This window comes from Capra hircus, chromosome 28 (assembly GCF_001704415.2).
Source record: "Capra hircus breed San Clemente chromosome 28, ASM170441v1, whole genome shotgun sequence".
Classification (NCBI taxonomy): Eukaryota; Metazoa; Chordata; class Mammalia; order Artiodactyla; family Bovidae; genus Capra; species Capra hircus.
In genome coordinates this window covers 16,490,608-16,515,608 of record NC_030835.1, presented here as the reverse complement: position 1 = coordinate 16,515,608, position 25,001 = coordinate 16,490,608, and the positions used below count along the sequence as shown (strand labels likewise).

The 25,001-nt window shown below is 35.8% G+C and overlaps 1 protein-coding gene across 4 annotated transcripts in view; it reads right to left on the bottom strand.

Annotated features, from left to right (window-relative positions):
• Positions 1-25,001, bottom strand: part of P4HA1 (prolyl 4-hydroxylase subunit alpha 1) — a 95,482-nt gene that overhangs the window by 49,693 nt on the left and 20,788 nt on the right. For all 4 annotated transcript variants that reach the window (XM_018042527.1, XM_005699184.3, XM_005699185.3 and 1 more), the window contains 4 exons: positions 22,707-22,814; positions 21,358-21,454; positions 19,698-19,849; positions 16,248-16,385 (listed from right to left, as the gene is read on the bottom strand). In XM_018042527.1, the coding sequence (XP_017898016.1) occupies positions 16,248-16,385; positions 19,698-19,849; positions 21,358-21,454; positions 22,707-22,782 (463 nt within the window). In that variant the 5' untranslated portion in view covers positions 22,783-22,814. The remainder of the gene's footprint in view (positions 1-16,247; positions 16,386-19,697; positions 19,850-21,357; positions 21,455-22,706; positions 22,815-25,001) is intronic.

Sequence of the window (25,001 nt, the reverse complement as noted above, 5' to 3'; positions counted from 1 at the left end):
TAGCATGTCCATGGGTTAGAAAATTGTCTTGTTAAAATGACAAATGTTGCCCAAATTCTTCCCAAGATTCAAAATAAACCTAATTAAAACACCTACAGGCATTTTTGTAGAAGCTACCAAGGAAATTCTAAGATTTATTTGGAAATTCAAAGGATCTAGAATAGCCAAAGCAATTTTAAACAAAGAACATATTTAAAGGACTTATTCACAAGTGTTTGCAAGTACGTGGAGGTACTGAAATGCCCATATACTAACCACAAGAGTATAAAATGGTACAACCATCTGGTAGTTTCTTAAAAATCAAATATATACCTACCAATTATTTTACTTTAAAAATCAGATATATACCTACTATGCAACCCAGCCAATTGACTTCTAGGTATTTAACCAAAAGAAACACATGCCTAATATGTCTGATGACAGCACAAAGGAAATAGATAGAAAAAGGAACACAATGGTGTTTTCCTTAAAAACTTCTGATTGAATGTACTTTAACGAATCAGTATATTGGCTAGAATCAGACTTAGCTCTAACCTACCCAATGGTGTCAACATTTTTTTTTTCAGTGCTAACAGAAAAGGTTCATGAAAAATTAAGAAGAAATAAAATCTAGGACACATTTTGCTAGTGATTCTTTGTCTAGGGGATAACATGCTCTGGTCTGAGGATGTTAGATTTCAGTACAAATCAGAATCCTAATACAGAGGTATATGTACTGGAGGATCACATCGACCAATACAATCAAATATTCAAATCATACAACTACCTCCATTTACTATTTATATATATATATATATATATATATATATATATTTGCCTATTAGTCATTTATGGATAGTAACTGATTATCATGCTTGCATGCTCAGTCCCTCAGTCATGTCTGACTCTGCAACCCGATGGACCATAGCCCACCAGGCTCCCCTGTCCACGGAGTTTTCCAGGCAGGAATACTAGAGTGTGTTGCCATTTCCTCCTCCAGGACATCTGCCCAACCTAGGAACCAAACTCAGTCTCTTCCATCTCCAGCACTGGCAGGTGGATTCTTTACCACTGTGCCACCCGGGAAGTCCATAACTGATTATCAGTGTACTACTAAAATGAAGATAAAGATCCATATTGTGACAGTTACTCTCTATTTCTCTCTAGTCTAGAAAAGGATACCAACAAACTAACTTATTAATAGTTTAACAAGATGCAATTTCAGAAACAAAAGAAACATACTGAATTTTGACTGTTATTTTCCAGTTACGAGAACTGGAATACAGTTCTAAGACGAGCTTTACAGTGCAGAAATTAAGAATGTCTTTTCTCAGGGATATACAAAAGACACAAGAGGACAGTATTTATTAATTTAATTTATTTATTAATAAATTTAAATTATTTATTAATAAATTTATTAATAAATGTAGACAGCACCAGTAAAATTTTTCACATGACTTTATATCCTGGCAATATTATTTGAAAGCATAATGGAGACAGTAGAGGATCTTGAGCTATTCTGCCTTGGTAAAGTATCTCTGGTTATCTTACCTATTGACCTATTCACAATTATCAAAGGCAAAATGTCTGGGAACTGTATTAAAGAAAATGAAAGAGAAGTGATATAGCATTTGAAAGGGAAGGCTGCTTCCAAAGTAGAGAACGTGAGAATAAAAAGTAATGGACAAGAAGACAAATAAAATGACATAAGGGAAGTGATGCTGGCAGGAAAAAACCATAAAAAGCGTTCATACAAAGCATGAATAGTTAGAGTTCGATGACCAAAAAAGGCAAATTCTTTCGGTTCAAAGCAAATGGCACAGATGATTGACATCAGCATGTCAAACTGAATGCAGTGAAGGAGAGGATAGGATGAACTGAGAGAGTAGCACTGACATACATATGTACAGTACCATGTGTAAAATAGATAACTAGTGGGAAGCTGCCGTATAATACAGGGGAGCTTGGTTCGGTGCTGTGATGACCTAGAGGAGTGGGAGGGGTGGTAGAGACTAAAGAGGGAGGCGCTATATGGATACTTATAGATGATTCACAATGTTGTGCAGCAGAAACTATCACAACATTGTAAAGCAATTATCTTCCAATTAAAAAAAAACTGAATGTAGTAACCCAAATTTACAGTTAAAACACAAAAGTCTTTTAAATTTATTATCACAGTATAAACTATAATAATATGTGACAGGAGACAGTATAGGAAAATTTACTTAGAAATTTTTGGCTCACCCTTAAACTGCAAGATTTTATTTTAAAATTCTTACACTTTACAGGAACACTTACTGGATAAAAACTTGATTTGTAAGGAACAAATACATTTAAAATGCACATACCTGGGAAGCTGATGTCTTGCATCAGAGGCAACATGGTACACTCATAGCTGAGTGCACTCCAGAGATGTACAGAGAATCTACTGCTTGGTGTAGTAAGCTTATCAGTTCACCAAGATAATGATGTAAATGACCAATAAGAATGTTCAACTTCTACCTGAAGTAACTCAGATTTTATATATGACATATTCCATACCAAAAGAAGTGTAGAGGACACAGTTTTGAGAGCATTAGCTCCCTGTTGTCCCCTTTGCCTATCAAAGCAATACCACCATTCTTTTCTACTTAACCACCTCCCCTCGAAAAGTGTAATATCTCTGGAAGCTATGAATCTATTAAACAAATTAGGGTTAGGAACAACCTGAAACTAAAGGAACAGTCCATATGAACAGTAAAGGCAACATCAATGCCAAAATACATATAACTTATCAGATTTTATATTAAAATATCAAGAAAGCATTTCAAAAGGTAGGCTCAAAAAAGGAGAAACAGACAAAATTAATCAAGGAATAACATCACATCAAGATAAATCCACTGAAAAAAGCATTTCTCTGATTTTGGGGGGGGTGAGGCAATTTTAAAAGGCAAATCATCCTTCCCTCCAGTCCTCATCCTTAAGGCTTTACATCTCAACTGCTACAATTTTAAATCTGACAAAACTAAGTGTTAGCAAGGACATTAAGAAATGAGAACTCCCATACATTGCTGGAGGGAGTATTACTGTACTTGGGTACATCTGCTCTGGACAATAATCTGGCTACATCTAGTAAAATCTGAAAACCTTACATCCTAGAGAAACTTTTGCATGTGTGCAATGGACACAAGAAAACATAATGGAAATGTTTGTTGAAGCCTTGGCCCTGCAAAAACTGGAAATAACCTAAGCTACCACTGTCATCTCTTAAATTTTTACAACAGCCTCCTCCCTGATTTCTTTGTCTCTACCTTCGGGTCTCAAACCATTCTGTAGCCAGGATGATATCTCTAAAATGTAAATCATATAATTTCCCTGTTTAAAACTTTTCAATAACTACACATTATACTCAGAATGGTTCAAACTTCTCTACATAACTTACAAAGTCCCTCAAGAGATGGCTTCAGCTTTACCTACATAGCCTCATCTCTCACTATTCTCACAGCATCCCGTGCCCCTAGTTCATGCACTTAGCTCTTAAACAAACTATGTTCTCTCCTCTCTGGCCTATATACATGCTCTGTTTGGAGTACTTTTTTCATACCCTCTATTTCCTGGCTAATTCCTTGTCCATTATTTCACAGTTTTTAAACATATTCTGTCTTCCAGGAAGTCTTACTTTACACCTCTCATTTATCAAGTTCAGAATTAGATTTCTGTCTATGTGCTCCATGGTCTCCTAAGTTATCTCCAGCTAGGCATTCATCATATAATAGCATAAGAATATAAGTACCCTAAGGGCAAAAGCAGTGTTATTCATTACTGCATCTCTAATACTTATACACAATGGTTATTATGTTAAATATATATTAAATAGATACTAAGTGGCTTATATCTATTAAACAAATTATGTTTTAAACCAGAAGCAAATTTAAAAACAAGGCTGTGACCTTATCACAAGTGTTATAACAGTAGAAACAGAAAATAAAATTTGCAAATGTATACTTTTTCGGAAGTCCAACTTAATGGAATTACATTACAGTTTAATAGAACACCATGGTTAGTTTTTCCACTTGCTACTTCATTCCAAATTTAGAAAGATAAGCAAGAAAAACATCTTAAGTCATTCATCTCACTGTATTTTCTTACTGAGAAAGTCAATTTCAGTATGAAGACAGAGGTAACATATTTTATGTTTCCAATTGATAAGGACAAGAAGATAGTAATGGTATATTCATAGAATAAATGACAGATGGCAATAGTAAACTATCACGTGAAGGTAAATATCAGTAACACAAGTAAAACTGGAAATTTTCAAATTTTGCAAAAGCTAAACAACACACTCCACACTCTTTAACAGCTAACAGAAAAAAAAAAAAAAAAAAGAAATCACAGGGAAAATTAGAAAATACTTAAAAGACAAAAGAAAATGAAATTACAACATACCAAAACTTACAAGACACAATGAAAGCCGTGCTAAGGGTGAAATTTATAGTTATAACTCTTGCATTAAAAAAACAAGATCTCAAATCAATAACCTAATTTTACAACTTAAGAAACTAGAAAAACAAGAACAACCCAAAGCTAGCAGAAGAAAGGAAATATTGAAGCACAGAATAGAAAATAACAGATAAAATTAATGAAACCAAAAGTTGGTTCTCTGAAAAGAATTTTGTCAATAAAAGTGACAATCTTTTAGCTACACAGATCAAGAAAAAAAGCCAAATAACTAAAATTAGAAATGAAAGTGGGGATACTTCTACTGATTCTATAGAAAAATAAAGGATTATAAGAATTCTATGAAAAACTGTACACCAACAAACTGAATAATCTAGATGAAATGGACAAATTCCTAAAAACACAAAACCCACCAAGACTAAGAAAAAAATAGAAAATCTCAATAGATCTTTAACTAGTAAGGAAACTGCTGATGCGAAGAGCTGACTCATTTGAAAAGACCCTGTTGCTGGGAAAGATGGAGGGCAGGAGGAGAAGGGGACGAGTGAGGATGAGATGATTGGATGGCATCACCGACTCAATGAACATGGGTTTGGGTAGACTCTGGCAGTTGGTGATGGACAAGGAGGCCTGGCGTGCTGTGGTTCATGGGGTCGCAAAGAGTCGGACACGACTGAGTGACTGAACTGAACTGAGTAAGGAAACTGAATCAGTTATCAACAGTCTTCTGACAAAAGAAAAGCTCTGTTATTAACACAAATAAATGGAAAACATGTGCCATGTTCATGGATTGGAAGACTATTAGCTTCACTGGAGAATTCTATCAAATATTAAAAAAAAAAAAAACTAATACCAATCCAGAAAATTCTAAGAATCCTGCTGCAAAAACTCTTGTTAGAACTAATAAATGAATTCAGCCAAGATGCAGGATGCAAAGACAACACACAAAAATAAGTTGCATTTCTATGCACCAATGAAAGTGAAAGTGAAGTCACTCAGTCGTGTCCGACTCTTTGTGACCCCATGGACTGCAGCCCACCAGGCTCCTCCGTCCATGGGATTTTCCAGGCAAGAGTACTGGAGTGGGTTGCCATTTCCTTCTCCAGGGGATCTTCCCGACCCAGGGATCAAATGCTGGTCTCCCATATTGTAGGCAGACGCTTTTACCATCTGAGCCACCAGGGAAGTCCTATGTACCAATAATGAACAATATAAAAAATAACAAAAACAAATCTAAGCATACAGTACTTAGGAATTAACTTAACCAAGGAGGTGAAAGACATACAGTGAAAACTACAAAAAGCTACTGAAAGACAACATAAATAAATGAAAAACACATGCCATGTTCATGGATTGGAAGACAGCATTATTAAAATGTCAATACTACCCAAAGTGATCTGCAGATTCAATGCAAAAGACAGAAACAGAAACAGAAAACTCCATCGTAGAATTCATACAGAATCTTAATAGTCAAAACAATTTTTAAAAAGAACAAAACTGGAAAACTCATATTTCCTGATTTCAAAACTTAATACAAAGCTACAATAATAAAGTAGTATGTAAAAAACCAACTTATAGGCCAGCATAAAAACAGACTTAGAGACCAATGCAATAGAGAGCCAGAAATAAATCCTTGTATATATTGTCAAATGATTTCTGACAAGCATGGCAAGACCATTCAATGGGAAAATGACTATCTTTTCAACAAATGGTGCCAGGAAAACCAAATATTCACATGCAAAAGAATGAAGCTGAACCCTTACCAAATACCACATGTAAAAATTAACTCTAAATAAATCAAGGACCCTAAATATAAGACCTAAAACAGTAAAACTCTTAAAAGAACCACAGGACAAAAGCTTCATAACACTGGGTTGGGCAGTGATTTCTTGTATATGACCCTAAAGGCACAGGCAACAAAAGAAAAAAAAAAAAAAACGATTTCATAAAAATTTAAAAATTTGGATACAAAATACAGTTATCATTGGAGTAAAAAGGCACCCACAGAAAAGGAGAAAATATTTGCAAATCGCGTATCTCATAAGGCATTAATATTATATAGAGAATCCCTAAAACTCAACAACAAAAAAATGAATAATCCAACTAAATAATAGGCAAAGGACTTGAACAGATATTTCTTCAAAGGAGACATACAGACGGCTGCTAATAAGTACATGAAAAGATGCTCAACATCAGTGATTACAGAGATGCAAAACTTCAGTGAGATACCACCTCACATGCACTAGGTTGGCTACTATCAAAAAAAAAGAAAAGAAATAGGGAACAAAATAGCCACCAAAGACCAGGAAGCCCAAAGAGTCCCATACAAGGCAAACCCAAGGAGAAACACAAGACACATGTTAATCAAACTAACAAAAATTAAACACAAAGAGCAAATATTAAAAGCAGAAAGGGAAAAGCAACAAATAACATACCAAGGGATCCCCATAAGGCTAACAGCTGATCTTTAAACAAACTATTGGTAAAGAATACACCTGCAATGCAGGAGATCCTGGTTCAATTCCTGGGTCAGGAAGATCCCCTGGAGAAGGGAGAGGCCGGTATTCCTGGCCTTCTCTTGTGGCTCAGCTGGTAAAAAATCTGATTGCAATGTGGGAGACCTGGGTTCAATCCCTGGATTGAGAAGATCCCCTGGACAAAGGAAAGGTTACCTACTCCAGTATTCTGGCCTGAAGAATTCCATGGACTGTATAGTCCATGAGGTCACAAAGAGCTGGACATGACTGAGCGACCTTCACTTTCATACAGGCCAGAATGGAACAGCAGGATATATTTAAAGTGATAAAAAGCAAAAACCTACAACTGAGATTACTCTATCCAGCAAGAATCTCATTCAAAGGAGAAATCGAAAGCTTTACAGACAAGCAAAAGCTAAGAGAATTCAGCACCACCAAACCAGCCCTTCAACAAGTGCTAAAGGAACTTCTCTAGACAAGAAACGCAGAAAGGGCCTATAAAAACAAACCCAAAACAATAAAGTAAATGGTAACAGGATCAGACTCATCAATAGTTACCCTGAATGTAAATGAGCTAAATGCTCCAACCAAAAGACACAGATTGGCTGAATGTATACCAAAACAAGACCCCTAACCCTATATATACTGTCTACTAGAGATCCACCTCAAACAAACTGAACAAACATGAACAAACTGAAAGTGAGGGACTGGAAAAAGATATTCCATGCAAATAGATACCAAAAGAAAGAGGTAATAGCAATGCTCATACCAGACAAAATAGACTTTAAAATATAAAGAACGTTAGAAGGGACAAAGAAGGACACTACAAAATGATCAGAAGATTAATTCAAGAAGACATAATGATTACAAATACATATGCAGTCAACACAGGAGCACCTCAATACATAAGGCAAACGCTAACAAATAGTAACACAATGATAGTGGGGGATTTTAATATCCTACTCACACCAATGAAAAGATCATCCAGACAGAAAATTAATAAGTAAACACAGGCTTTAAATGATACATTGTACCCATTGGACCTAAATGATATCTACAGGGCATTTCACCCAAAAACAATAGATTTCACTACTTTCCCAAGTATACATGGAACATTCTCCAGGAGAGATCACATTCTGGGCCTCAAATCAAGCCTCGGTAAATTTATTTAAAATTGAAATCATTTCAAGCATCTTTTCTGATCATAACACTGTAAGATTAGATATCAACTACAGGAAACACTAAGAAACACAAACACATGGTTGCCAAACAATACGCTTCTGAATAACCAAGAGATAACTAAAGAAATCAGAAAGGAAATCAAAATATGCCTAAAAACAAATGACAATGAAACCGTGACAACTCAAAGTCTATGGGATGCAGTAAAAGCAGTGCAAAGAGGGAAGTTTACAGCAATGTGAGTCTACCTCAAGAAACACAGACATCAAACACACAACCTAAACTTACACCTAAAGCAACTAGAAAAAGAACAACAACAACCAAAAAAACCCAAAGTTAGTAGAAAGAAAGAAATCATAAAGATCAGAGCAGAAATAAGTGAAAAAGAAATGAAAGACTATAGCAAAACTGGTTCTTTAAGAAGATAAAATTGACAAACCGTTAGCCAGACTCATCAAGAAAAAAAGGGATTAAAAAAAAATCAGAAATGAAAAAGGAGAAGTTACAACAGACAACACAGAAATACAAAGGATCCTAAGAGATTACTATGAGCAACTACATGCCAATAAATGGACAACTTGGAAGTAAGGGACAAATTCTTAGAAGAGTATAACCTTCCAAACTGGAACCAGGAAGAAATAAAACATGGACAGGTCAATCACAAGCATGGAAATCAAAACTGAAATAAAAAATCTCCAACAAACAAAAGCCCAGGGCCAGATGGCTTCATAGGTGAATTCCACCAAAAGTTTAGAGAAGAGCTAACACTTGTCCTGCTCAAACTCTTCCAGAAAAATGCAGAGGAAGGAAAACTCCCAAATTCATGTTATAAGGCCACCATTACCCTGACACCAAAACAAGACAAAGATGTCACAAGAAAAGAAAATTACAGGCCAAAATCACTGATGAACATGGATGCAGAAGTCCTCAACAAAATTCTAGTGAACAGAATTCAATAATACTCTTAGAAGATCATACATCATGAACAAGTTAGCTTTATCCCAGGGATGCAAATATTCTTTAATACTCAAATAAATGTGATATACCATATTAACAAATTGAAAGACAAAAATCATATGATCATTTCAACAGATGGAGAGAAAGCCTCTGACAAAATTCAACACAAGAAGGAACATAACTCAACATAATAAAGGCCATATACAACAAACCCACAGCAAATAACCTCAATGGTGAAAAACTGAAAGCATTTCTTCTAAAATCAGGAACAAGACAAGGATACCCACTCTCACTACTATTATTCAACACAGTTTTGCCACAGCAATCAGAGAAGAAAAATAAAAGGAATCCAGATTGGAAAAGAAGAAGTAAAACTCTCACTGTTTGCAGATGACATGATTCTCTACACAGAAAACCCTAAAGATGCCATCAGAAAACTATTTGAGCTAATCAGTGAATACAGTAAAGTCACAGGATATAAAATTAATACACAGAAATCCCTGGAATTCCTATATACTAATAATGAAAATTCAGAAAGAGAAATTAAGGAAACAAACCCACTCACCATTGCAATAAAAAGAGTAAAATACTTAGGAATAAATTTACCTAAAGAACAAAAGATCTGTGTGCAGAAAACTATAAGACACTGATAAAAGAAATCAAAGATGACACCAAAAGATGGAGAGATATACAATGTTCTTAGATTTAAAGAATCAATATAGTGTAAATGACTATACTACCCAAAGCAATCTATAGATTCAATGCAATCCCTATCAAACTACCAATGGTATTTTTCACAGAACTAGAACAAATAATTTCACAGTTGTATGGAAACACAAGCGACCCTGAACAGCCAAAATAAACTTGAGAAAGAAGAATGGAACTGCAGGAATCAACCTTCCTGACTTCACACTATACTACAAAGCTACAGTCATCAAGACAATATGGTACTGGCACAAAAACAGAAATACAGACCAATGGAACAAGATATAAAGCCTGGAGATGAATCCATGCCCCAGTGGACCTTATCTTTGACAAAGGAGGCAAAAATATACAATGGAGAAAACAGTCTCTTCAACAAGTGGTTCTGGGAAAACTGGTCAACTGCGTTACTAATAGAATGAAATTAGAACACTTCCTAACTCCATACACAAACATAAACTCAGATTTTATTAAAGACCTAAATGTAAGACCAGAAACTATAAAAATCTTAGAGGAAAACATAGGCAGAGCACTCTCTAACATAAATCACAGCAAGATCCTCTATAACCCACCTCCTAGAGGAAAGGAAATAAAAACAAAAACAACTGTGACCTAATTCAAGTTAAAAATTTTGCACAACAAAGGAAATTATAAGCGAGGTAAGAAGACAGCCCACCCTCAGAATGGGAGAATATAACAGCAAAACTTAATGACTGACAAAGATTTAATCTCCAAAATATACAAGTAGCTCATGCAGCTCAATACCAGCAAAACAAACAACCCAATCAAAAAGTAGGCAGAAGACCTAAACAGACATTTTTCCAAAGAAGACATACAGATGACCAATAAACACATGAAACATGCTCAACACTGCTCATTACTAGAGGACTGCAAATTAAAATTATAATGAGGTATCACCTCTCACTGGACAGAATGGACATCAAAACATCTACAAACGATAAATGCTGTTTGATGTGGAGAAAAGGGAACCCTCTTATACTTCTGGTGGGAATACAAATTGATATAACCACTAGGAAGAACAGTACGAAGATTCCTTTAAAAACTAGGAAAAAACTAACATATGACCCAGCAATCCCATTACCGGGCATTTACCCTAAGTAAACCATAATTGAAAAGGACACATGTACCCCCATGTTCACTGCAGCACTGTTTACAATAGCTAGGACATGGGCATGATATTGAAAGATGACATGGATATACACTGAAAGATAGGACACGAAAGATGAACTCCCCTGGTTGGCAGGTGCCCAATATGCTACTGGAGAAGAGTGAGAAATAACTCCAGAGAGAACGAAGACACGGAGCCAAAGCAAAACAACACCCAGTTGTGGATGGGACTGGTGATGGAGGTCAAGTCTGATGCTGAAAAGAACAATATGCATAGGAACCTGGAATATCAGGTGCATGAATCAAGGCAAATTGGAAGTGGTCAAACAGGAGATGGCAAGAGTGAACACGGGCATTTTAGGAATCAGTGAACTAAAATGGACTGGAATGGGTGAATTTAACTCAGATGACCATTATATCTACTACTGTGGGCAAAATCCCTTAGAAGAAATGGAGAGCCATCATAGTCAAAAAAGAGTCCAAAATGCAGTACTTGGGTGCAATCTCAAAAATGACAGAATGATCCCATTTGTTTCCAAGGCAAACTATTCAATATTACAATAATCCAAGTTTATTCCCCAACCAGTAATGCTGAAGAAGCTGAAAGGTTCTATGAAGACCTACAAGAACTTCTAGAACTAACACCAAAAAAAGATGTACTTTGCATCATAGGGGACTGGAATGCAAAAGTAGGAAGTCAAGAGATACCTGGAGTAACAAGGCAAATTTGGCCTTGGGAGTCCAAAAAGAAGCAGGGCAAAGGCTAACAGAGTTTTGTCAAGAGAACACACTAGTCATCGCAAACACCCTCTTCCAACAACACAAGAGATGACTCTACACATGGACATCACCAGATGGTCAATACTGAAATCAGATTCATTATACTCTTTGCAGCGCAAGATGGAGAAACTCTATACAGTCAGAAAAACAAGACCAGGAGCTGACTGTGGCTCAGACCATGAACTCTGTATTGCCAAATTCAGACTTGAAGAAAGTAGGGAAAACCACTAGGCCATTCAGGTATGACCTAAATCAAATCCCTTACAATTACACAGTGGAAGTGACAAATAGATTCAAGGGATTAGCTCTATTAGACAGAGTGCCTTAAGAACTATGGATGGAGGTTTGTGACATTGTACAGGAGGCAGTGATCAAGACCATTCCCAAGAAAAAGAAATACAAAAAGGCAAAATGGTTGTCTGAGGAGGTCTTACAAACAGCTGAGAAAAGAAGAGACATGAAAGGCAAAGGAGAAAAGGAAAGATATACCCATCTGAATGCAAAGTTCCAAGGAACAGCAAGGAGAGATAAGAAAGCCTTCTTCAGTGATCAATGCAAAGAAATAGAGGAAAAGAACAGAATGGGAAAGACTAGAGATCTCTTCAAGAAAATTAGAGATACCAAGGGAACATTTCATGCAAAGATGGGCTCGATAAAGGACAGAAACGGTATGGACCTAACAGAAACAGAAGATATTAAGAAAAGGTGACAAGAATACACAGAAGAAGTATATAAAAAGATCTTAATGACCCAGATAACCGCGATGGTGTGATCACCCACCTAGAGCCAGACATCCTGGAATGCGAAGTCAAGTGGGCCTTAGGAAGCATCATTATGATCAAAGCTAGTGGAGGTGATGGAATTCCAGTTGAGCTATTTCAAATCCTAAAAGATGATGCTGTGAAAGTGCTGCACTCAATATGCCAGCAAATTTGGAAAACTCAGCAGTGGCCACAGGACTGGAAAAGGTCAGTTTTCATTCCAATCCCAAAGAAAGGCAATACCAAAGAATGCTCAAACTACCAGAAAATTGCACTCATCTCACACATTAGCAAAGTAATGCTCAAAATTCTCCAAGCCAGGCTTCAACAGTATGTGGACCGTGAACCTCCAGATGTTCAAGCTGGTTTTAGAAAAGGCAGAGGAACCAGAGATCAAATTGTCAACCTCTGTTGGATCATCAAAAAGGCAAGAAAGATCCAGAAAAACATCTGCTTTATTGACTATGCCAAAGCCTTTGACTGTGTGGATCACAACATACTGTGGAAATATGAGACTACCAGACCACCTGACCTGCCTCCTGAGAAATCTTATGCAGGTCAAGAAACAACAGTTAAAACCAGATATTGAACAACGGACTGGTTCCAAGTCAGGCAAGGAGTATGTCAAAGCTGTTTATCGTCCACCCTACTTATTTAACTTATATGCAGAGTATATCATGCGAAATGCTGGGCTGGATGAAGCACCAGCTGGAATCAAGATTCCCGGGAGAAATATACAACCTCAGATATGCAGATGATACCACCCTTATGGCAGAAAGTGAAGAACTAAAGAGCCTCTTGAAAGTGAAAAAGGAGAGTGAAAATGCTGGCTTAAAACTCAACACTCAAAAAACTAAGATGATGGCATCTGGTTTCTCACTTCATGGCAAATAGATGGGGAAACAACGGAAACAGTGAGAGACCATTTTGGGGGGCTCCAAAATCACTGAAGATGGTGACTGCAGCCATGAAATTAAAAGACACTCGCTCCCTGGAAGAAAACTATAACCAATTTAGCATATTGAAAAGCAGAGACATTACTTTGCCAACAAAGGTCCATCTAGTCAAAGCTATTTTTCCAGTAGTCATGTGTGGATATAAGAGTTGGAGTATAAAGAAAGCTGAACGCTGAAGAATTGATGCTTTTGAACTGTGGTATTGGAGAAGACTCTGGTGACTCCCTTGGACTGCAAGGAGATCAAACCAGTCAATCCTAAAGGAAATCAATCCTGAATATTCACTGGAAGGACTGATGCTGCAGCTGAAACTCCAACTGGCCACCTGATGCAAAGAGCTGACTCACTGGAAAAGACCCTGATGCTGGGTAAGACTGAAGGTGGGAGGAGAAGGGGACAAGAAAAAAGGAGATGGTTGGATGGCATCACCGACTCAAAGTTTGAGCAAGCTCCGGGAGTTGGTGATGGACAGGGAAGCTTGGTGTGCTGCAATCCATAGCGTCGCAAAGAGTCAGACATGACCAAGCGACTAAACTGAACTGGACGTGGAAGCAACCCATATGTCCATAGACAGATGAATGTATAAGGAAACTGGTACATATACACAATGGAATATTCCTCAGCTATAAAAAGGAATGCATTTGAGTCAGTTCTAATGAGATGAATAAACATAGAGCCTATTACACAGAGTGAAGTAAATAAGAAAGAGAAAGACAAATATTGTATATTAATGCATACATATGGAATCTAGAAAGTTAGTACCAATGATCCTATGTGCAGGGCATCTGAGGAGACACAGACATAAAGAACAGACTTTTGGACACAGTAGGGGAAGGAGAAGGTGGGATGATTTGAGAGAATAGCCTTGAAACATACATATTTCCATATGGAAAACAGATAGCCAGTGGGAGTTTGATATTTGATGCAGGGAACCCAAAGCCAGTGCTCTGTGAAAACCTAGATGCACGGGGTAGAAGGGAGGAGGAAGGGGGTATCAAAAGGGCCAATTCATGCTGATGTATGGCAATTACCCATGGCCAATTCATGCTGATGTATGGCAAAAACCATCACAGTATTGTAAAGTAATTGTGCTTAGTCGCTAAGCCAGGTTCAACTCTTCGAGACCCCATGGACTGTAGCCCATAAGACCCCTCTGTTCATGGGGATTCTCCAGGCAAGAATATTGGAGTGGGTTGCCATTTCCTTCTCCAACTGTAAAGTAATTATCCTCCAATTAAACATAAATAAATAAATACATAATTATGTGGCACATACGGTACAATATTAACATGAATCCTAGGCAGCAGGTTCATGAATGCTATTCTCTATACTTTCTGTATATATGAAATTTGTGTAAACAAATAAATAATTTTAAAAAAGAAAATAACCAGTGTAGGCAACGGTCTAGAGAAACTGGAACCCTTGTGCACTGTTGGTGGGAATGTAAAATGGTTTATCTACTATGGAAAAGAGTATGGTGTCTTCTCAAAAATTAAAAATAGAATTACCATCTGATCCAGCAATTCCACTTCTGGGTATATACTCAAGAATGAAAGGCAGTGTCTTGAAGAGCTATTTGCATACCCTTGTTCACAGCAGCATTATTCACAATAGCTGACATGTGGAAGCAGCCCAAGTGTCCATGGATGGATGAATGCATAACAAAATATGGATACATACAATGGAATATTATTCAGCCTTAGAAATGAAGGAAGTTTCAACATATACAACAACATGGATTACCCTTGAAGGACATCATCCTAAGTGAAATAAGCCAGTCACAAAAAGGCAAACACTATATGATTCTACTTACATGAAGGACTCAGAGTAGTCAAAATCAGAGACAAAAAGCAGAATGACAGTTGCTTGGGGCTGGGAAAGTGGGGGTTGGGGAGTTGTTGTTTAATGAGTACAGAGCTTCGGTTTCACAAGATAAAAAGAGCTATGCAGATGGATGGTAATAATGGTTGCATAAAAATGCAAATGCACCTAATGCCATAAACTGCACATTTAAAATTGGTTAACATGGTAAATTTTATTTTTATTCTCTTTTCACAATAAAAAACGGATTGTCATGAAATCAGCTGTAACTTGAAAATAGAGGGTTTGGGGACTTCCCGGGTGGTCCAGTGGTTGACAGTCCACCTTGCAATGCACAGACATCAGTTTAATCCCTGGTCCAGGAGGATCCCACATGCCATGAGGGATGCTACTGTAAGCATGTGTGCCAAATACTGAGCCCACACTCTAGAGCCCACACTCTAAGGCTGAAAGCCGCAACTACTGATTCCATTCTCCATAACTACTCGAGCCTGAGTGCTCTAGAGCCTGTGCTCTGCAACAAGAGAAGCCACTGCGATGAGAAGCTAGCATACTGCAACTCCAGTAGCTCCCACTCTCTGCAACTACAGAAATCCCACATGAAGCAACAAACACCCAGCACAGCCAAAAATAAAGTATTTTAAAAAGCATTTTGCGAAAAAGAAGTCAGAAAGCAGGATGTTTCATACTATAGAATACTAAAAATCAGCTCACACTCAACATGTCTTGGTTTTAAATTACTAAACATACAAACTTTATCAATTCCCTTATAACTTTACATACAAACATTGGTATTATAAAGAAAGACATTTGGAAAAAGTTTCTTTTTCTTTCATGCTAAAATTGCTCAAGTTAGTCTCTATAATCACAGGCTTTCACAGTAACAAGCTAGCAGCTTATCCACAACCATTAAGAACTAGAGAAAAGGTTGTTTTGACCTCAAAGGCTATGAAACAAACTAAAGTTAAAAAATTTTAAATAACTGAAGTCTTCTTACATTAATATTGTCCTAATGGACTGAACAGAGAAGCCAGGAGATGGGTTTTTTCATAGGCTACAAGAATTCTTACCTGGAAGATCACCCTTTGAGATGGTATCTGTATCCAAATTGTAGGTGTCCTGAAGACGCAAAAGAGCTTTGGCTGCCCCAACCTGATCTTCATCATTAGGGAAGTACTGTCTCTGAATGGTTAGGTTAGAGATAAAACCTTAAAATAGAGGAGCAAAAAAAGATTTAGACACAAGTTTGAAATGTACAATGTAGGGAATATAGTTGATAACTATGTAATATATTTGTACAGTGATGACATTTCATACCTGGTCTTCTCATGGTGGTCATTTTGAAATACACAGAAATATAGGATCAATATGTTGTATAACAGGAACTAACATAGTGTTGTAGGTCAATTATATTTCAAAAACAAACTCATACAAAAAGAGATCAGGTTTGTGGTTATCAGAAGCAGGTGGTAGGGGTATAAGGGATTTGGAGGAAGGCAGGCAAAAGGCACAAAGTTTCAGGTATAAGATAAATAAGTACAGAGGATGCAATGTACAACACGATAAATATGATTAACACTGCTACATAAAAAAAGAGTACACCCTAAAAGTTCTCATTACAAGGAAAAATATTTTTTTTCTGTCCTTTAAATTTTGTAACTACATGGGATGATGAATGTTCACTAACTAACTGTGATAATCATTCCATAATGTGTGTAAGTAAAATCATTGTACTGTACACTTTAAACTTCTATAGTACCATGTCAATTATATCTCAATAAAATTGGAATAAAAAAGACTCTAGACCCTCACAGACTTTTAATTTCTAACATAAGTCTTATAAACATTTTTTTATCTATATTATAATTTTCCACTATATCATGTATAACAAGAAAAAATTAAATATACTGAATTAGACTTGATATACCTCTAACTTGTTAAATCTTCCCAAACCATTTTTAATGTTGCTTATGTAATCTGAGGTCACTGCACAAATTATACCTATATGAACAGGTTTTAGTTACACAGTACAGCCTCTGCTAAGCTTGAAGCTTGAAAAGTAAACAGATTTAAAGACTTGAAAACCATATTCATATTCACTGGCAACAAATTATATTTTCAGATAAAATGTATGTTCTTAAAGTTCTATTTTCTTCTTCCATGTGCCACATATCACATAAATGTGTAAATATATAAAGTTTGGTGGAATTCTTTAAAGAGAAGGAAGAAATAATTACGTTTTTCAGAGTGCTGCATAAGCTCATTTATTAAAATATATTTAGATCTATTTAATTATCAAATATAGTATCATCAATCCAGGTTTGCTCTACATAAATCCTAATATTAATTTTAAAATGTTTTACATAAAATATAGCAAAAATCAAATTCAGAAACTAATTACTGATAATTATGTAACTCCTAGGGGTTCCCTGATGGCTCAGCTGGTTAAGAATTTGCCTTCAAAGGAGGAGACACAGGAGATTTGATCCCTGATCAGCAAGATCCCCTGGAGGAGGAAAATGGCAACTCTTCCAGTATTTTCGCCTAAAAAACATTCCATGGACCTACATGATGATCTTTTATTTAGTTTGTTTCACTTTTTCTATTTTATATTCAAAGCTCCCATTTCACTTAGTTTATGTTTTCCAATTTCCCCATCTTTATTTTTTTTTGATGTTCTCAAGGCTTTACTAAGCATAGTAGTAAAGTTTTTGTATACATATATATGTATAAAATATATATTTTAGAAAACTTATGAAGTTTTGCCTAATTAAAAAATGTATGACATTTTGATTACACTTTTTTTACTTACTATGAATAAAATGCTAAATTTCTAATTTAAAAAATACAGATATACAACAAGCAACACAGGTCTACTGTATAAAACAAGGAACTATATAGTCAATATCTTGTAAAAATCTATAATGGAAAATAATTTCAAAAATAACATATGCATATATATAAATGAATCACCTTGCTGTGTACCTGAAACACTGTAAGTCAACTATACTTCAATAAAATATATATATTAAGGAAAAAAATCCCATGAACAGAGGAGCCTGGCAGGCTACAGTCCAAAGGGTTGTAAAGAGTTGGACACAACTGGGCAACTAAGCCCAAGTACATACATATAACTCCGAAGGAAAAGGGGTGCTAAATACTCCCTTAATAAATCAATCCAACAGAAACAAAAAGTGATTTAAAATTTAACTAATATATGTGTCATCATTTGCAGATCAAAGTTAGGTATGAGACTTCCCTCCATTCTCATTTACTTATAATCAAGTATGCATATACTCTGATCATCAAAAGGCCAGGTATTTTTATGTTAATTGAAATGAATAAATGAACAACTAGCTAAAGAGGTCTAAGTTCATATTAAGCATAGTCTTTAGTTTTAAGTCACAAAATCCACACAATTTTTACAAGCAAGTTTTACAGAGAACTGTAATGTTTTTTATGGCTCAAAAAAAAATCTCTTAGAAGTTGCTTAAAATCCTCTCCAATAAGAGAAAATGTATATCTACTATGGCATTATGGGGTACTACCATGGATTAAAATACCAAAGTCTTAAGGCTTATCTTATATATATGAATATCTATGACCTTAAAAATATTCTCATGGTGTTATATAAGAGAGCAAATGATTATAGGTATCTCCTTCTCATGTCAAAATATTTATAAGTGCTTGCCTGAATTCTTCTTAGCAAGGTTTTCCTGTCCGATGCATAATAGTTTAGTTTACTGCTCACAAACACTTGAAAGCACCCTTGGAGTACTTCACCTACACAGCTGGCTCAGTTCTTTTTTTTTTTTCCTTTTTTTGCCATCTTCAATCATTCAACAAATAAATACTATGTACTAAGCATAATAATACCTTTACTTTCTTAAACTTCAGACTTAAGTTTTCTGTATATGTTACTTAAATATCTAAAACATCTCATTACTCCAACTACAATTTCATTGTTTCATTGAGAAGGACACTCATTATTACTGTTTGCAGTCTCAGTTTTTAAATTTATAGTTTATGTTAAACAAAATAATCCTAAGCTTCAAAGCACTAAAACACAGCTAATGTTTTCCCTTATCAGTACCACTCCCAATACATTAATAATTGATTAGAAGATAAACAACTAGCCATAAATTTTTAAAATCTGAAGGTAATCCTAAAATGCAAATGATTACCCTCAGAAATGAAGCTATATGCCAATAATTGATTCACTTTAGTATATTTCAGAGTAAAAACGACCAGTGTTAAGTACATGAGTAGAAATTACTTTTTTAAGAATAAAATTTTATTTTTCTTTGTTTTCAGTTTTTACTTATTTTTTTTTAATCAAGAATTAAGGATCTAGACTAAATTAACTCTAGTCAAATCAAACACATTTCAGCAATAATTCAGTTATAAGACTGAACACCTGATGTTCTGGGAACTGAATTTATCACTTCTTTTGGCATTTCTACAGGTTGTACCAAAAATGCCTTTTTTTTTTGGCTCGTTAGTTTTACCATCTGACTTACCATCTGACATATCCTTAAGGACCAGATTCTCCAACTCGCTCCACTCAGTGTTCAGACGTTTCATTAATTTGAATGCATTTACAGGGTGTCCAACAAATCCTTCTGGATCTTTTGTCGCTGTGCTGGTTAACCGATCTAATTTCTCTGCCCATCTAAAATGGAACATAAGACATAAGTATGTATATGTAGACATACATATATTCCATTAAGACATCAATGGAACATACATAAAGTATATACACACTTAATGAGGAAGAACATAATTTAGTAAAGCACTCAAAAAAGATTAGAGGCTTTTGAGTTAAAACTATAAAAAAATTTTTAAGCAAAGTTATAAAGATTTTTTAAAAAGCAAGATTCTCTTACAGATAAAATCTAACTTGGAAAAATTAAAATATAAGACTTTTTTAGTTTTATGTTTCTCCCAAATGGTTACAGTAAATGTAACATATCTTAGTAAAAGTTGATTGGACCCCTCTAGTAAGAATCTCGGAGAAGGCAATGGCAACCGACTCCAGTACTCTTGCCTGGAAAATGCCATGGACAGAGGAGACTGGTAGGCTGCAGTCCATGGGGTCACTAAGAGTTGGACACAACTGAGCGACTTCACTTTCACTTTTCACTTTCATGCATTGGAGAAGGAAATGGCAACCCACTCCAGTGTTCTTGCCTGGAGAATCCCAGGGACGAGGGAGCCTGGTGGGCTGCCGTCTATGGGGTCGCACAGAGTCGGACATGACTGAAGCGACTTAGCAGCAGTAGCAGCAGCAGTAAGAATCTAAAATTTATTTCCCTACAAGTCCAAATAATTGATTATTACAAAGTACAAACAAGCCCAATCCAAATTCAGTTACATATTCATTTAAATCACACTTACAGAAAAATTTTGTACTCAGTACTTAGAAACTATATTTTAAAACAGAAAAAATGGGGCTTCCCTGATAGTCCAGTGGTTGAGAATCTGCCTGCCAACACAGGGGACACAGGTTCAATCCCTACACCAGGAAGATCCTACATGCCGAGTGGTAACTAGGCCCATGCACAACTACTGAAACCCATGCACCTAGAGCCCAGGGACGCAACAAGAGAAGCCACCACAACAAGAAGCCCATGCACTGCAGCTAGAGACAGCCTGAGCAAAGCAATGGAGACCCTGCACGGCCAAAAATAAATAAATAAATCTTTAAAAAAAAAAAATAACCTGACTACTTAGCTACTCATTAAACAAAGGCTAGGAACTCTCAGGTCAGGATTAACTATGAACCTGAGTCAATTAAAGAATTAGCATTTCAAGAAAAACCATATCAATTAAATAATACTGTACTTACCACTGTAAACTCTAGAATGCAACCATAAAACTAAAGGCTAAATAGCACTGGAAAATTGCTTGATTAGGGAGGACAGAAGATATTAGCAACTATTAAAAAAAAAAGAAACTGTCAGTCAGTTACCTGTATCCATTTACATTCTTATCTCAATCCATATTCTTCCACATGAAGTCTTTAATTGGGCCTAACTTTTGTTTTCTGTAGTCCTATTTTAGCCCTCATCTGGCCTTCTAAGACTGACAGAGGGCTTTCATTTTCACTTAAAGAATGTTTTAGCCAGGAAGAAAACATCCAGGTAGAGTCACTCATAGTAAGTAAAACACTTGGCTTACTTTTTTATTTGTTCTAATTTGTCCTCTTCTGCCTTTATATAGTCTTTCAGGGAAGTCACCAGATCTTTTTCAGTATGAATCAAATCAGTCATCTGACCTAGAAAGAAGAAAAGAGAAGAAAGTTATCAAATACCCATACTATCAAAACAAGTTTTCTAGAATAATTTAAGAATGATTGAGAATGCTTCATTTAATGAAAGGACTTAACTGGCATGAGCCAGATATGTTGAAGAGAGCATCATTTTTTTTCTCTTTGTAAAACCAAATAAATAAAAATTAAGACCCAAACTTTCTAAGCATGTGGTCCAATTCTAATTTTCAAGCTACTTAATTCTGCAAGCTTGGACCATATCGACAAATTGTCTGTTCATCTAAGAATTTATTTTTTAATTTCAAAACATTACTTTCCAAGGATCAACATTTCTTCTTCCCTACCTACCCCCTCATCTTTTTTGGGTTTGGGACTACTGATAATTAAATTTTTATTCAATTTGACAAAGACCACACTAACAAAAAGTTAAAACTTTTAAAGTTAAAAACTTCACAAATGAAATTCAAATATCCATATTTAGTTATTCCTAATGGGATGAGAGAAAAAAGTTGCACAATTGTGTCTCTTTGCAACCACATGGACTGTAGCCCACCAGGCTTCTCTGTCCATGGGATTCTCCAGGTAAGAACACTGGAGTGGGTAGCCATTCCCTTCTCCAGGGATCAAACCCAGGTCTGCATTTCAGGCAGATTCTTTACTGTCTGAGCCACTGCTGCTGCTGCTAAGTCGCTTCAGTCATGTCTGACTGTTAGCGACCCCATGGACTACAGCCTACCAGGCTCCTCCATCCATGGGATTTTCTAGGCAAGGGTGTGGGTTGCCATTGCCTTCCCTGGTCTGAGCTACTAGGCAAGCCCCAATAGGATGAGAAAACTCATCATTTTACATTCCAAAATTAAGTGTCATAAATATATTTGCTTGTGTTTTATTTAGCTCCACAATCACATAAGGGTAAAACTGGTCAACAGGACGAAGGAAAACACCTCTTTTAAAACATATAAAGTATGCATATAAGAAAATATAAAAAACTAAGTATATATATTAAGTGATTTGCCTGGTAGACTCTACCAGAGAATTTTCTTTTGTATGCTTTACTAAGTTTTAGCAGTCAGAAAAAAATCAAATATTTAAATATGAAGGGAAAAAATGACTTTAAAAGAAAGATTTTTAGAGGGGTAGGGACTGAAGTAATGTTTCCATCCCGAGAATACAATGTATTTGTTTTTACCGATTTAAAAATATGAAAAAAAGGAAAAATTCTAAATACAAAAACAAAAACAAAATAATTAAGACTTACCAATAGAAGTAAAAAACCCTGGATGGGCCAAAGACTGGGGAAGTAGAATCCCTACAACTAAAATATACCGGATCATCTTCAAAGGTTTAATTTTACAGGCTCACACACCTACAAGAGAAATATGGCCATTATTTTAAAAAAAGAAGGATAGGACAAGTTCCTAACCTATTTTTCCTATGAATAAAATGTAAGTCAGACTTTAAGATTGCCTATAGAACACTGTTAATTCTAGTAATAATTTAATAATCTAGTAAGAGCTACTATCTTATTTTTCATAGAAGAGTACTCACTTGATATTTCATGTTAAAAGAAAAATATACATGTTTGCTATCACCATGATAATATATGCTTTAAAATGCTGTTTGTTTTCTCTTTAGTTACTACTACAGTTAGATCAACCAGATAGTAGTACACTTTTTCATTAAGTTTACTTTGCGATCTAGATCTAAGTCATGAATTTCCCATTAAAATATACCACTTTATTATAGTAACTCAATTTAAATACTACCAAAATACATTCTAAAATGTTAGAATATATTTAAAGGGACAAAATGTTTCAGAGCTTTCTGATTAAAATCCCCTTAATTCCTAACTTGGTCCATCTTTTCCCTACAATGGCTTTAAATTTTAAAATAAGTTCAATTAAAAGTTGTAGATTTGGAGGTGATGAATATGTTCCAAAATATACTGTGGGGATTGATACCTGAAGAACACTGTGAAACTACTCAAAATCAACCAACCATGAACATTAAATAGGTGAACAGTGTGGTATTTAAGCTAGCAAGCTGTCTATTTAGGCTAGTAATCTCTCTCAAAGGACCCAATGTTGGGCTTTTTCTCTTATTTACTGTGTTCTATGTAAAAAATCCTTAGCCCAGTACATAGCTGTAGCATTCAGGGGAAAAAAAAAAAAAGAAACCTGGCAGCAAAGCCGTTCTGTCTTTCTTTCTTTTCTGGAATGGATTCTTCATGGCAGATGGAGATTTTCAACTAACCAGCAGATTTCACCCTGCTTTCCCAAAGGCCCTGTTAGCACTCTTCTCTTGCTCCTTCTTTACCACATAAGCATGGACTTTTAAGTTCTTCTTTATTACCTCACAGGAAAACAAGTTACCCCTGTAATACTGTTTACCCCAGTAACAGACACCCATTGCTTATTCTCACTTGTCACCCTATTCCTTTGTGCAGGCACCTCCGATTCTCCCCAAGAGACTTCACCGAAAGCAACAGGTTCAAGTCCACATTAGAAAACTCCCTATCACTCACTCACTCACTCACTCACTCACTCACACACACACACACATTTTCCACATTAGAAAACTCCCAATCTCTCTCACACACACACACACACATCATTTTCCACCTAACCTGAATCAATAAAAATAGATCACCGCAGAAACTGACATGCTAGAAGTCCTCCTAAGTCTCCTCCTCCAGAACCACACAGTAGTGAAATACACTGTTCTCTTGGCTGCCTTACAGTAACTCTTTGGGAAGGCTTCTAGAATGGAGCAGATGCAGACACTTCCTCTCCTGGGCTCTTGCCAAAGCCCAAGGTTTTTTCAAAACCCTGGGCTGTCTGAACAGTCTAGAATTTTCTCACTGTTTAAACAGATTTCTGCCATAATTTCTTCATAAATGAATGTTATTTCCAGCAAATACAAATGCTTTTGCTGTACCAAGAGAAGGCTAACCAGAAATGTTGTCTAAACATTAACTCTGATGAGAAAGTTTAGATCTGTCAGATAAGAAGTTATCATTTTTTTATTGCTAAAATTTATTTTGTCACTAAAGTTTCTCTGTCATCTTTCATTGTCCTTAAACCTTACAATGAATGACAAAACACTGGCCTACAGAAATTACCAAAAAAGCTTGAAAATTTCTTTATTCTAGATGAGATAAAGAGTCATAATAACAAAAAACAAAACAACAAAAGTTACTGGACCTCTGAAGAAAGAATTTTTAAACTTAAAAATAAGACAATCTATCAAAAGCCAGATGGAATTAAAATACACAAAATAATTTAGGTTTATATATTGTTTTATAAAAACTAAACTATAAACTAGGAAACTAAAGAAAATAGAGCTCATTTAAGGAACTCCTACAAATCAAGAAAAAAAACCCAAGACATCAGCAGATAGGTGGGCTGAAAGTGAAAGTCACTCAGTCGCATCTAACTCTTTGCGGCCCCACAGACTGTAGCCCACCAGGCTCCTCTGTCCACGGAATTCTCCAGGCCACAATACTGGAGTGGGTAGCTGTTCCCTTACCGAGAGGATCTTCCCAACCCAGAGA